The sequence below is a fragment of the Danio rerio genome, chromosome 16 (genome assembly GCF_052040795.2).
Source record: "Danio rerio strain M-AB ecotype USA chromosome 16, GRCz13ab, whole genome shotgun sequence".
NCBI lineage: Eukaryota > Metazoa > Chordata > Actinopteri > Cypriniformes > Danionidae > Danio > Danio rerio.
In genome coordinates, this window is record NC_141036.1 from 47,512,196 (window position 1) to 47,528,193 (window position 15,998).

General features: G+C 38.2%; 1 protein-coding gene across 7 annotated transcripts in view; it reads left to right on the forward strand.

Moving 5' to 3' along the window:
* The first annotated feature begins 1,503 nt into the window (after positions 1-1,503).
* LOC147840395 (uncharacterized) overlaps positions 1,504-15,998 on the forward strand; it is a 42,052-nt gene continuing 27,557 nt past the window's right edge. For 2 of the 7 annotated variants that reach the window (XM_087287830.1, XM_087287827.1), the window contains exons 1-4: positions 1,504-1,585; positions 3,930-4,212; positions 14,748-14,847; positions 15,650-15,761. In XM_087287830.1, coding sequence (XP_087143956.1) covers positions 14,791-14,847; positions 15,650-15,761 — 169 coding nt within the window. In that variant the 5' untranslated portion in view covers positions 1,504-1,585; positions 3,930-4,212; positions 14,748-14,790. Of the gene's footprint in view, positions 1,586-3,910; positions 4,213-11,584; positions 11,828-14,185; positions 14,666-14,747; positions 14,848-15,649; positions 15,762-15,998 lie in introns of all 7 variants that reach the window. The other 5 variants (XM_087287824.1, XM_087287825.1, XM_087287828.1 and 2 more) reach the window with 5 other exon arrangements.

Sequence of the window (15,998 nt, forward strand, 5' to 3'; positions counted from 1 at the left end):
TTTCCTTCAGACTGTTCAATCTCTAAAAGCAATTAATTGTAAAACGGCCCCCTGCTGGCGAATATGGTCTGGGGAGGAGCATAGAGTGGAGGAACTATGACGTCACTTTGTAGGCTAATCGGCTGCTAGCATAAAACTGGTTCCCTCGTGAAAATCCCTATAGGATTTTCCCATAGGCTTTTCGAAGATTGCAAATAATAAGCTCTGTGTTCAAACACAGTTTATTACACTTACACGTTTTGTCCAGCCGGATAATCCTCACACGAAAATACTACTTGGAGCACTTTTGGATCTTAAATACAAACGCAAGAGTTGAAAAGCTAACATTAGGCTATAAACGGACTACAGAGCCCTCGGGGCGCTCGTCTGTGACGTCAGCCCCACCCTGCTACAGACGACTTATCAAGCTTATTTTAGAAATAATGTCCATGACAAAGAGTTAATCTCGCTGTATATTATATTATAATCCACGCTATATATTATAAACAAATAAATACGCAAAAATACATAGACCTATGTGCCTTTTGGATCGTTTTTACGTGGGAAATATCTGTTTCGCTTTGCGGTTGTTCTAAAAGTTTTAAAACTGCGTGTATAAATCTGCCTATATAGTATTTTCATCAGACATATTTAAATAAGTGTATCGCTTGCGTGCACACAGCCTGCTTACCTTAACAGACGACAGACATGAGGCGTGAGGAGGAACAAGTCTATCAAATGGCTGCAAGTTCCATCATGATGGACACAGAGCAACATTCAATATTCCTTTTATGTCACGACGTACAGCGAAAAGCAGCCCATACAGTCACATCTGCTGTACGTTTTATGGAGGAGTGTAAATATTGCAGTTATGACTGAGTAAAATGTGTTCAGATGAATAAAAAAAGATGAAAAATCACTTGATCATGTTAAAACGACAGTTAATATGTCTGTATTTTTACACATTTATTCACACGTTTGCATTACTGAGGGCAGGAGAGAGACATGCTGAACTGGTGAGCAGTATCTTCATAATATAGTTTAATTAAAATAAATTATCAACAAATGAATCTGTCTCGACAGCCTTTACATGTGAAGGCATGATCTATACACAATCTGCATTCTTAATTAGAAAAACACAAAAAACTATAAAATACTATTCATGAAAATACCTATATAACAGACAAATCCAAATGCCCAACACATGCGAGCTGCGCTCCAGACCAGATCAGCTCGATGACGTATAATGTCTCCGACACCGCCTGTAGTCCAATTTAGCAACTTGATAGCAACCGTCTTTTTAAAGAAGCATGGCCGAATTCAAAATTCAAAATTGTGCTGTAACTGATGTGTTTTATATCGTAGAACAAAACGTAAAAATACCTTGAATTTGTGTTAGCCACGGACCTTATTTAAGCGATTTTACTGAAACACCATTTAAAAAACCCATTGACTTTGGGACGAGGGAACCGGAAGTGCTAAAATGCTAACTCGCTTCCGGGTTTTTGCATACAAATTAACGTCATAGTTCCTCCACTCTATTGAGAGTGACGGTTATTTTTTCTAAACGGAGAGGTCCGCCATTTCAGCTCCTTCATTTATCCAGGTAAGTTTTTAATTTTAAAAATATATTACTGAGATATTTTGTGTCGTCAGGTAATGTTTTTATTGGTTTGAAAAGCTCCTGTGATGACTAGTGATAAAAACTGTAACTTATGTGGATAATAATATGGATTAAATAACTGCTGAGTATGACGCCCTCGTTAGCCGTTTAATAACCTCTGTTAAGATGATTTTGCTCGTGGTTTATATGAATTAATTTACATTAATGGTCCTTTGTGCGGGTTTAAAACCAACTTTACCCCAGTGCGAGGTTTGGGGAAATATAAGTTAACTCCTGCACCCCTGGCTTGTCTACAACTACACTATCGTTTTGTGGTATCAATTGTTTTGAGGTTGCCCATATGTAGTTCATTTTTGGTTCGATTTCTGCTATTTTAATCGAATAAACTTTATGCCCAGTCATTTTGTTTTAAAAATGTTTATTTGATTTTCTTACATTTAACAGGTCATTACACAAAGAGAACTTTTTGATAAATTTAATACTTCTGTTGGCAAAATTTAGTACACAAAAGCAAGTACAGTGACTGCAAGCCATTATTTGTTATTTTGAAGTCAGAGTTTTTTATTAGCTTTATATACTATCTATAATCTGAGAAATAAGAAAACTGTTGTATTATGTAAGCAAATCCTTTACATGTTGTAAAAATTATTTTTTTTTCCTTTTCTCTGATTGTTGTCATCCCCTGGCTTTTTCAAGTTGTTAATTTTGAATTTTTTAATTAATATATATATATATATATATATATATATATATATATATATATATATATATATATATATATATATATATATATATCAGATCGTAATTTTCTCAGTGTGCGTTCATGACTTGAGGCGGCGTGGCTTCGGACGACAAAAATTTTCAAAATTATGGTAATGTTAGCATATTGGCAGATCACCTACTGCAGCTTTAATGCATGTTTTAAGTTTCTTAAAACAGCCTGGAAACTGAATTACATCATTAATCTTGTACTTGGTATATCAAGTCCAAACAAACAGTATTGTGGCAAGTGTTTCACTCCAATAATATCCAGCTGCAGGCCCGCAGAACCACACACGTTTTAGGCACACACAATCTAGGATACAGAATCTTGGCAAACCATATATGGTTACGACGGATGTTAATGTTATTACGTCTTCTTGGACATCGTCATCAATATATTTTGATATATATGGTTAACATTGTACACAATAAACAATAGCGTTTACTTCACTTTATTTTACAAATATTGCGATAGAGATGGCCGAATGGGGAGCATTGTTTCCGATCGCCATTCAATATAATAGACTGAACAGTTTTTAATCAGCTATTATAGCTAATCAGTCATTATTATCTGACAATAATATAGCAGATACTCGTTTGCTAGCCTAGCTGAACGATCTCATTTGGACAGGTTTAATTTATATAATGGATTAATTTTTGTGGAAGGAAATAATTGCAAGTTAATATAGACAATAATACATTATATGTAATAAAAATCTTTTTACATGTAACAAATGTATAACACTATATTAATATTTTACTCAAGCAATTGAATCGTTTATTTGCTTAACTTTTTAATAACCTTTTAATAAGTTATTTCCCACATTTAATACTGAAGCAATGTATAGTAAGCAATAAATTGTTTTTAACCAAAATATTGCCTTAGGAACAAATTAACTATTAATAATAAAAATTATAAGTAAATATATATATATATATATATATATATATATATATATATATATATATATATATATATATATATATATATATATATATATATATATATAACTAACAGCTGTGACAGTTTAGCAAAAGGTAATGGTCTATATATAAACTCATAATTACAATCAGATAATCAGTTAAGATAATCAGTTTATAACTATATATATTGTTTAAATGATTAACTATAGTAGGCTAATTTATTTTAAAGTGACATATTATTGTTTGCTTTTTATATTTTACAACAAAGTGATTTTAACCAAGTATGATAAGATTAAGATCCTGAATTAGTTTATTACACTTAATCTAACATTTAGACGGTCTATATTGTTTTCTTTGTGTATGTGGACAAATGATTAAAGTCATAAGTGTCTTTAACCAATTATTTTTATTTACATAATTTGAGTTCAGAAACCGCAGAAATGTTAAAATGATCCTAACGATTTAATAATAATAATAATAATGACTGAAAAGGGAAACCATACTTGTGAAATTCTATAGGTGGCGATAATGCTAAAGAGTTAGTTACCATATATGGTTTGCCTAAATCGTGAGTCCTAGATTGTGTGTGCCTAAAACGTGTGTGGTTCTGCGGGCCTGCAGCTGGATATATCTCCTTCAGGAGCCTGATCGAGACGGTTCGACCCACCTTGCCTGCCACGCAGATCATCGTTTCTAGACCGCTTCGTACCTACTGCAGGGGAAATAAAAGGTTCAGTAAACTTTTTGCTCTGAATGAATGGCTATTAACATGGTGTGAAGAACAGAAGTTGCTTTTTGCCAATAACTGGAATCTTTTATGGGAGCGTCCTAGGCTTTTCCGTGCTGACGGGCTGCACCCCAGTCGAGCTGGAGCTGAACTCCTGTCAGACAACATCTACAAGATGCTTCATTCTGTCTGACTAGTAAGTGAAAATTCACAAAATTCCCATTTTAGCCATAAGACTCTTGCTTATCCCACTTAAATCACAGTAATGCAAATCTGGCTAACCCCATGGAGACTGTGTCTGTTTCTCGTATTATTAGATCAAGAAATAAATGTACTGTTTGCTCTAGAAAAATTTTAAAAGAATCAAAAGCAGAAAAACTGCAAAAAAAAAAGGGAAAATGCTAATTCCTTAAAGCTTGGTCTCCTAAACATCAGGGGCCTCATGTATCAACGCTGCGTACGCACAAAAACTTTGCGTACGCCAGGTTTCACGCTCAGAATCGCTCACGTTTGGATTTACTAACAATGAACTGAACGTGGGAATGTGCGCAGGTTCACGGCACCTTTCTGGCAGGCGTACGCACATTTTTTGTGCGTGTCTGTTTTATTTCCATTGGCGACTCCTAGAGGCAGTTGTGTTAAATTCTTCTCTACAAAGTGTCTGATCCTTGCAATGGCAGCTGTATGAGACGGGTTCATCTAGTAGGTATGTAAGATTTCCATACCATACAGTTGACCAGCTAAACATTAAAGCACAATTTGCAGCGGTCGCCTGTTTTCCCATTGTAATCTGAGCGATCTACCGCACGCACATTGCTATAAAGACACTATCTGAAGATGAATTTGCATGCGTGAATCAGAAACATTTCCATTCAATAAATGTGCAAATAAATTATGATGCACAAACTTATTGATGATTCCTACTTGTCTTTCTCGTGATAAATAGTGGGCAAAATCTGATATGTAGCGGGAAAAAAAAGAAGAAAGAGTTCATCAGACGCTGGATTCGAACCGAGTTTATGCTCGAACGTGTCAGTTCATGAACACATGCGTCGTATGAGCTGCGCCACTGAGACTACTAAGGGTACTGCAACATTTTATAGATATAAACCACACTATTTCTTTCTTAAATGCACTCAGTGCGATGTTCAGACCCAACTGTGTTAACTGTATCAGCTAAACTCTCCCACTCTATTTTTCTCTTTTGTTGTTAATTCCGGAGAACAAACTTGCAAATAACACCGCTTTTCTCCGGTCTACCTCCGAAAGCAGCACCTCCAATTCACATTCTGTTCAAAGTTTCTCTTTTTGCTTGATTTTGCCGTTGCTTTTTCGTTGGGTTTTGCCATTAGCATAGTCATTAGCATATTCATACGGGGGAGGAGGCAGGGAGGGGTTTTGTGCTCGTGCATGTTGTGCTCAGTTTCACGTTCATTCAGATGTACAAAAGAATATGCGTGAGATTCGGCGTACGCAGTGTTTCATACATCTGAATTTTTTTCTGCGTACGCACATTTACAGCTTTGTGCATACGCAATATTTTAGTAAGATTTCCACGCAAGTCTTCGTACATGAGGCCCCAGGTCAGTAGCACCTAAAGCACTTATTATAAATGAAGTAATAACAGATAACAATCCTAATGCACTCTGTCTCACTGAAACCTAGCTGAAACAAAATGACTATATTAGTTTAAATGAAGCAACTCTTATATAAGATTCTAATATAAGCATGAGGCTCGTCAGACGTGGTGGGGGAGTCGCATCAATCATTTAGTGATATTTTTAATGTTAACCAGAGAAACGGACTTATGTTTAACTCAACCCGGGCACATTGTGGAAAAGTAGCCCCGCGGACGTTTCTGCAGACCGCGAAATACGTCCTGGGAGGTACGTATTCGAGCAGTTTTTGTTGATCGGCCGACCCAGCCGCCCTCCTCTTCCTCCTCCTTCCCTAAACCCAAATGACGGTTTGCAAAAGCCATCCAGAAAAAAAAAAAAGCAAAAGCCCTCGTCTTTGATTTCGACTGCGTTTTCGCATCCCGCTGCGTTCTCGCCCTTATTCTTTGGATTTATTTTTTCATCTTACCTGATTTCTGGAACCACTCTTCCCCGGACCCAATCCCCGCGGCCGGCTCCTCCTCCTCCGGGCCTTCGCTCCACCGACGTAACGCTGCGAGCTAAGCGGACAAACTGGTTGCAGCGGGAAAGCCCTCCACACGGAGGCGAGCCGTCGGCCTGCGTGTGCGAAGAGAAGGAGCGGAGCGGCGCCCCACCGCCCCGCAGCGTTCGCTTGAAAAAAACTAAGCGTGACCGTACGTACCTCCGGCCACGTAAATTGCTGTCTCCAAAAACTTCCGCTTGGCTTTGTTTCCAGAAAGAGCTTGAGTTAGTTTAACTCCTTTTTTGAACCGGATCAAATCAGCATATGAATTTCAATGTCTAATTTCGGTGATGCAACAAGAACGTAAAGCAGGTCGCGCTCGGGAAGCGCCGCTCGGCAACGCGCAGCACCATGCATTTTAGAATTAGCAAGTAAGCGCCGGTCCACTGCACCCAGCCATGACTCATGACTGTTCAAATTTCTGCCATGCCACAGAGCACCATCTGAATAGTTTCATTTTAAATAACATGTAAATGTGCACGTCTGGTGTGTGATACTATCAACAGTCATGTGCGCCCCGTGCCGTGGCTCTGAGCTGTTTGACGCGCTTAAGAAGCATAAAGGGGTACATTAAAGGCACACGTGAGTAAGCTATGTGTCACACCATCTCTAAATGTTTAATTCTAAACAGCTTTGAGGGGTACTGATGTCAGCGATGTCAGGGGTTTGTTATTGTAGCTTATAGAAGGCAAAGCGTGCAGTACGGCGCATGCGGCGAGCGACTCACTTCATCAACACGCAAGATCGCGTTCATCTAATTTGCTTAAACTAAGCATTCTACAGTATGGCTATATGTTACAAGCAAGGATTCTGACACATCAACATGCAGCAGATGTTTTACAAAAGTTGTGTTTATTGGAGAAACACGTCAAACTTATGAAATTTGAGGGCTTATGGTGTAATAAATTACATTTTGCTCAGCGTTCTACACCAATATATCTGTAATAAATTACATTTGCATGCTTTGTTTATTCTCCACAAATAAACAGGTAGCACATCATAATAATAATGTAGATTAGAGTGCTCTCATATCTACACTATTATTACTGTAGTAAATTAGCTCAAGGTTATTCTTCCCGCACCTTTCCCGCCGTTATAATGTTGCGAGTTATGATTCAGATTTCAAGGCTCGTGTACCTTCTGGAACATTATATAGCGGAATAGCTTGGCGGGAGGAAGATTCATTTGAACGGGGCTTCAAATGAATCGACTCTTTTGATCCGAACAACCGAATCGTTCAGCGATGCTATCAACAAAGTTGAGCAGGGTAGCAAGATCAAAGTTCAAGACATTAGATTAATTAATATACACAGGCACCTTTCTTTATACAAAAGTAGACTTTATTGACTAATCTAACAGAAACTAACACCTAACACAAACACACATTCATACAAGCATAGGGAAGAGTAACAAACGTGAAGAGGTTGAGAAGATGTAATGATGGGAAAAACCTCGTTTGTAAGAACAAGCCAAGCAACCAAACGTAATAAAATTTAATATAACCCTTCTATTGTCTCTTTGGGGTTAATTTAGTTCACACCAGTTTAGATGTTGGGAGAAAGGTGATACTTGCGGTCTGTTCGTGATGTCCGAGCTCCCGTTGTTGAGCACGTGGGTGGTTGGCTGATCCTTTGTTGGTTGACGCCGTAAAAGTTTCTGAACAGGAAAATGTCCGAGCGTGGTGCGATTAACCCTTTCTGTCTGGGTTTCTGCCTGCTTTCTTGGAGGTTTCTATACTTAGGTTTGTGAGGAAGTTGAAGAAGGTTTCAAAACAGAGGCCTTTGGAGCAAAGAGGGGGGGGGGGGGGGGGGGGGGGGTTGCTTGGAGTTGGGAGACAGAGGGGGTTCCAAGAGCGTTTGAACAGAGAGCGTGCGTGCGAAGAGAGAGAGTTTAGCTTGGTTTCCAACTTTTATAAGGCGGGTTCGGATCCACCCTCCATGGAAAGTTGACCAATTAGAAGCTTACTTCCTTGAATATTAAATTTATGGGTCTTTGTCCGAGGCAGAATAATTTGCCTAGGCAAATTTTATGTAAATCGGGACAAAAATGTTAAAGTCTCTTAAAACATTAATATGTTGCGCTCATATTAAAATAAAATGTCAACGATTAATTTGTACAGCGAGTAAGCTTTTCAAAAAGTCCAAACTTGAACAGTATAAGAGGTTGTTTAGCCTAGGAACAGTTAAAACATTATATGCAGGGGTATTAAAACCAAAAATATTAATACAAGAGAACGGGAAACTTTGCAAAACACATGATTAAACATAAAGAGTAAAGTTTATATGAAAACAGTGTTAAACAAGCAGTTTAAATAGTCCTTTTTAAGTCATTCCTGTGCATGACACATTCCTTTGGGTCGTAAATACCTTGGAATCAGGTTTCGAGCCTTCTCTGGGCAAAGTTGGCTGGTGGTGGAATAAAATGCAAAATGTTTATGTGTCTGGTCGGCCATATTCGTTACAATGGATATGCTCATGGTATAACAGCCATACTCGCACTTTCAAAACAGCAACCCATGGCCTGGAATGTAAGTGAAAAAAACTTTAGAATTGCGAACAAAGACAGGCTGTAAAACCTGCCAAGACTGAGCACCTCCGCAAACTGATAGAAAATAATCATAACAATCCTAGATTTTTATTTAACAGCATTGCTAAATTTAAAAATAATCGGCCATCTTTGGAACAAAATGTCCCACCGCAAATTAGTAGTGATGACTTTCAATTTTCAGTGATAAAATAGAAGGCTTTAAACAGAAAATAGAAGATGTTAAACTTTCTGCACCGCCTTATACTTCAGATCCAGTAAACATTCCACTGAATCAAAATAACCTACAGTGCATCAAAATCATAGAACAGAAAAAGCAAGATAAAATTATAAATGGTTCTAAACCAGCTATGTTTATGTCAGACCCAATTCCAGCAAAATTACTGAAAAAGCTGCTACCTGTAATAGAAGAACTTCTCATCAACTAGTTATTGTTATAACCTCATCAACTCCTTTTATCTTCAGGCCTTTCAGAATCCTTTCAAGCTAGCTGTTATTAAGCCTATTATTACGAAACCACAACTGGACCCTAGCAACCTAGCTAATTAGGCCTAATTCAAATCTTCCGTTTTTGTCTAAAATACTAGAAAAAGTTGTTTCTGCTTCTTTCTGCAGGTGAACGATGTTTTTGAAGTGTTTCAGTCAGGTTTCAGGCCTCATCACAGTACAGAAACAGCATTTGTGCAAATAATCAAGGATTTAGGGTGCTTTCACACCTGTGAATCGATTCAGTTGTTTCAAAACAGAGATTACAGTTGTTACATTGTTGCTCTTTGCTCTTGGAGCGGTTCGCTTTCACACTGCAAAGTTTCTAATCGGACCAAAAGAGCTGAAACAAGTCACGTGCGAGTAAACTTTCCTTACATTGGTCAGAGTGTCAGGGTTTATTTTTCAGCGTCCCGCTAAGGTGTCAGGAGAGGTGGTGGTTTGGTGGTGATTGACTGGGTGCGCGCGCGACGTGTCTGAGGAGAGACGCGGTGGGGAGGGGTGAGAAGGGTGCGCAACGATGCCTATTAGAGGACCGGGAGGGAGATGCGAGATTACCGGGAGATCATCACTCGTTTGTGGGCATCCGGAGACTCGCGAAACTTCCCGCCCTGCTCATAATTCTCTTTTCATATAGCCGTATGCCTATTACATATCCATAAAACACTGTGATATAACCGCGCTCGGAACGGATCGCTTTTTCACTGCAATCGAACCGCTCCAGGGTTCGTTTCAATCGAGCCGAGACCACCTCATTCAAGCGATCTCAGAGCGATTACTTTGGCGCGGAACAGAGCGCGATTGCCCTGTTCACATATGCCAAACGAACCGCGCTAACTGGGCAAACGAGACACGTTCCGAAACAAAAGTGTAGGTGTGAAAGCACCCTTACTCTTAGCTGCAGACCAAGGGTGCATCTCATTAATATTACTGGATCTTAGCATTTGACACAATTGACCACAATATCCTCATAAACTGCTTAAATTCTACAGGTGTCCAGGGACAGGCTCTACAATGGTTTAGGTCATACTTAGTTGACTGTTAACAGTTTGTAAATATTAATGGGCAGCTTTCACGAGTCATGCAAGTATGGGGTTCCTTAAGGTTCAGTTTTAGGTCTTTTGCTGTTTACAATATACATGCTACCCCTGGGAGACATTATTAGAAGACATGGGATCAGCTTTCACTGCTATGCAGATAACACTCAATTATATATATTTCAATTAAACCTGATGAGATGTCTGAACAGTCTAAGCTAGCTGAGTGCATTAATGATGTTAAAGACTGGATGACTTTAACACTCAAAAGTGAAAATTCTTTCTGTCATTAATTACTAACACTCCCGTCATTCCAACCCTCAGAACACACATTTAGAGATTTTATAATAAGGAAAAGCAATTAAATTATGAAAATAGTGAAATTAAAGCAATAGCCCAGAGATCTGGTCCCCGCGTCAGGTCAGGTGCGCCCGTATATAGCCTTTAAAGTGCACACGAGGCGGTGGAGGCGCACTCTACTCACACTGGAGAAAACGGAACTAGTGGATGGCATGAAGGTCCAGCAGCCTAATTCATTACATGTTTTAGTTAACTAGTTCTTTAAATACAACTCTCTTTAGAGCCCTAAAAGGAAAAAACGCAGAAAAAATTTGCAGTTAAACGTATTTTAGCAGTAATGCAACCGCCAGCCATTTTCACATTTGTTTTTCAGTTATGATTAATATTAGAGTAGCCCAATAAAAGTTTATTTGGACACTGCACAGTCCTACAGTAGTCTACACTATACCTAGTATTATAACTTAATATATTTATTATTATCATTAATATTATTAAAACTACACGCTATAAAATTGACGAAACGCAGAACCCTTAAAAATATCTGATATTGGTGTGGTAAAGAAGCGTGATGTATCGGTATGATTTATTTACCGGTGATATGATAGTGGGTTAGCTTGCATGTTCAATTCAATTCAATTCAGCTTTATTTGTATAGCGCTTTTACAATGTAGATTGTGTCAAAGCAGCTTTACATAAATGGTCATAGTAACTGGAACAGTGTGGTATAGTAACTGGAACAGTGTGGTATAGTAACTGGAACAGTGCGGTTCAGTAACTGGAACAGTGTGGTTCAGGTTTTAGTGTTTAAGTTCAGTTCAGTTCAGTTTAGCTCAGTTCAGTGTGATTTAATCATTACTGAGAGTTCAAACACTGAAGAGCAAATTCATCGTTGCGTAGCTCTACCAATCCTGAACCATGCGAGGCAGTGGCGACAGCGGAGAGGGAAAAAAAACTTCACCTGATGGGAGTGAAGAAAAAAAAACCTTGAGAGAACCAGACTCAGTAGGGCACGACCATTTTAATTTCTCCGCTGGCCAAAAGTCTTTTGCAGAACTTCATTCGCCGTGGTTTATGCTGGAAGATGGCCTCAATAAAGACTCGTCTGTCCCTGGAGCGTCGCTGGAATCAGACACATGTTCTCCACTCCCCACGACCATCAGCGCAGCAGCAGCTCAGGATATGGCCTGGTCCCGGATATGGAATCCTTGGGATCATCACGTCGCTGGTCTTGGATCCAATCAGTGACTCCGCCTAATCTGAGGACCTCGGGATGAGTATCCCCAGGTGAAAATAGAGAATAAAGAGAATAATTAGCGTAGCTGCTGTTCATAGTGTATATAAGCAAGATGCAGAAGCCAGTGTGGAACCCGCTAGGTGATGCATTGAGTGTATGCTTTACTAAACAGATAGGTCTTTAATCTAGTTTTGAACTGGGAGAGTGTGTCTGAGCCTCGGACGTTATCAGGAAGGCTATTCCAGAGTGTAGGAGCCATGAAAGAGAAGGCTCGACCTCCTTTACTTGATTTTGCTATTCTAGGTACTACCAGAAGCCCTGAATTTTGAGATCTTAAGGAGCGAGTTGGTTCGTAGCGAGACAGAAGGTTGGTTAGATAAACAGGAGCTAGATTATTTAGAGCTTTATAGGTGAGAAGTAATATTTTAAATTTAATACGAAACTTAACAGGCAGCCAGTGTAAGGAGGATAAAATTGGCATGTGTGTGTGTGCATAGTTTGACGTCTTTACAAAAAACTTTAAACTTTTATCTTATTTAGATATTATATATATATATATATTTTATGCTTCTTATTTCTTTCAGTTTTATTATAAATAAGATATATAATATATATATATATATCTTATTTATAATAAAACTGAAAGAAATAAGAAGCATAAAATATCATTTAAACCACTGGTTTGGTGCTGAATCCATGTCTGCGTTACTTAACAGTATTGTTGCTAACCTTTATTAATAAGTCAGATTAATAAAGTCAGTAATAGCGAAAGTGCATAGCCTATTATTATAACTATAAAAAGTATATTACTGGTCTATTAATTCAGTAACTTAGGCAGTAATGCAAAGTAATAAATAAGTAAATAAATAGCCTAAATGAAATTAACAAGAGGAACCAAAAATCTGTCACCATGCAGGTCAAGTGCAATGGGATAAAAATGCCCCCTCAGTAATGACATCGTGCCGCCTGGCCTGCTATAGTGATACATTATTGTTTGTTGCAAGAAGAGACACAAGCGGACAATGTGGATGAAAACCTGACTGGGGAAATGGTAATAACATGGATTATCTGTTCTTCAATGAGAAAAGATCACAGACCGGACAACGTGACGGTGTTTATCATACAACACAGTGTGTGCTGATGATCATTAATATTAACAACTATTATTAATAATCACTACTCTCGCTTTATACTTTACGTTTTAGAGCTTGTTCTTGTTGGCGGTTCATTGCATGTACGAATCAGATTATTAAGAATAACTAGGAGCATGTTTTTCCTTTATTGCATCTTTTATGAAAGGTGTTTTATTTATTTATTTATTTATTTATTAAAGTGGTGAGGACATATTCACTGGCAACATGTTCCTCCCGTAATTAAGCATCTGTACCCAAGTAGCTCACCTAAGTTAATTTACATTTTATGTTAAAATTAAGTAATAACAAAGACCAAGGAATTATGCTAAAATATCTGTACAAACCTACGTTTGTGTTTTTAAACATTCATTAATGAAACAACACAATGCAGCCTATAATAATGTCGTTAATTATTACATAACTTTAACTGCTTGAAACAGTATAATAATAATTAATCATTACATTTTTAAGAACTTCACAAATAGCCTTAATGACACTTTACTTATCAGTAATAATATAAATAGTAGCTAATAATAATAATAAGAAGAACGAAAATATTGGCCTAGTAACAAGTCAGAATAAAAAAACAGCGTAGGCTACTAACTCTGCGCCTTTTGTTTTCTATTCATATTTTATTCTCTTTGACAGAAAAAACTAACATGTTGACTTTGTCCGGTTTAAGCGAAAACCTAATTGGGGTTGCAATATTTCCAGCAGCAATAAATACACATTCAGACTGTGTTCTTGTAGCGCAAATGCACCGATACTTTTTCGCAACTGTGGTCAAGAGGGTATCTTGCTTTATTGTTCCACCGTCCGCATTTCTCGAAAAACAGGTTTCTGCGGAGCAGCGCGTTCTCAACTATCAAATATGTTGTTTTATTTCTTTTAAATGTCTTCCATTTATCACTTTCTCTTTTGTATTTGGCCATTTTTGAAAAGGCCTCTGCGATACCTGGTTGACTAGCTGGGCGTTTGCGTTCAGAAGACAGGAGTTGATAAGTGGCTGGGTGACATGACCGGAGATGGCTCTGGAGATTGATGTGTTTGCCCATGTAACACATTTTTTTAAACAAACCCTACAAATAGCTTCATTCAAATGTATTGGTTCACTATTCTCGTTCGCCATGAATCCAAAATGTTCCCATATTGGCGATGTTACATTTAGTTTTCCAACAAGATTCCTGGCTAAATTTGAAACTGCTGAATTGCGCCTAACTTTATATTCTAACAGAAATGTAATACTTGCCAACACAACGTAAATGTGTGTTTTAGAATTACAGACTACCACCCCGGTGGAATGGGCAACCGCGCTGGCAATAGTTGTCACGGTGACCTTTACAGCCCTAAGAGAGCATGCGTCTGATTCCTGTGAGACTCCAGGGACATACAAGTCTTTGCTGACGTCCATCGTTCTCCAGCATCCGGCGCCAAGACTGCAGCTCTGCTCAAGACGTTTGGCCATAGGAAAAATGTTTGTGCCAAACTGAGCCTAGTGTTTCTCGAGGTTTTATCCTTCACTTTCACCCATTGGTGAAGTTTTTTCCTCGCCTTTGGACTCTCAGTAGTGATTATTAAACCACACTGAACTGAGCTAAACTGAACTGAACTTAAACTCTGAAAACTGAACTACACTGTTTCAATTCACTATATTCTTCTATGTGAAGCTGCTTTGACGCAATCTACATTGAAAAAGCGCTATAGAAATAAAGATGAATTGAATAATTTGTAAAGCACCTTGGAGTATTTTTAAAGGTAAACTTTAAAGTTCTAAAAAAAAGTTCCGCTTTGGCTACAACTTAACAATAACTTTCTTTTTTTCTGTCGACTATTTCAGAGAAAACAGCTACATAACCATCTCCAGCAATGCTCAGAAGTTGATGTTTGCCTCAAACTACTTCTTGAACATTTCATACCTAGGAGTTCAAAGTGCAACGGTAAAAAAAACAAACACACACACACAGACTCACTGTCATACTCACATCACACACTCATACACACATCCTTACATTCTCACATACCCTCACAAACACATCATTACAAACAAATCCACACACACACTCTCACACATGCTTTCTTACATTCTCACACCCAGGCCCACAAATAAATCCTCACACTCACATCCACACACTCACAAGCATTCTCACATACACACACATTGCACAAAAACATCCTCACACTTACACACACTCTCTTGAATGCATTCTCACATTCATGCACTCTCAAACATATACACACTTGTGCATTCTCACACACATTCATACAACAATCTTCTCAGTCTCTTTCACACACAACATCCTCTCACATAGGTTTTTCTAGTAAACATCCACCACAAGCTTGTCCTGTTAAGCTGCGGTCACACTGGACTTTTCTCCCCATAGACCTCCATTCATATACACGTGAATGCTTCAGACTGGAAACGCAGGCTTGTGTGACAAGTTTCGCAGTTCGCTGTGTCGCAAAGTTCAAGCTTGGTGAACTCTGACCTGCAAAATTGCCTCACATGACTGCGTGAGACCAATCAAAGATCAAAACATGACCGCTCTGGACAGAAATAAAAAATATGGACCAATCGCTTGCTTTTTTAAATTAAGACAGAAATTAAGACATTTTTTAAAGATAGAATTTTGCAAGCTCAAACTCTAGTGTGACCGCAGCTTTACTCTGCTTTTATTTAAAACATTTTAGAGCATGATATAGTCCATGTTTTATTACTAAGGATTGTTTTCCATTCAACAGGTTTCTTTTAAAGAGGAATCCAGAGAAGGATCGGAAATGAAGACCAGGAGAACTCAAAGAAGGATCGGAAGTGGAGAAGACCAGATCAAGAAAGACCACATTGAGATCTGCGGTCAGTCCAAAGGCTCTTAAACTAATTAACAAGATTTCGCACTATGAATAGATGGAGAAATGCATTGCCTAACAGAAAATCTTGCCAGTGTCACAGACTGAAATGATCTTTCCTGGAATGAAATTCCTTTCGTGATTTAATTTTTTTTATCCCTCATCTGTTGTCAAGATGAATACGTTCACACTGGTTCAGTTTTAAGGACAATATCATTATTAATTGTAATTTGTTTTCCAAACT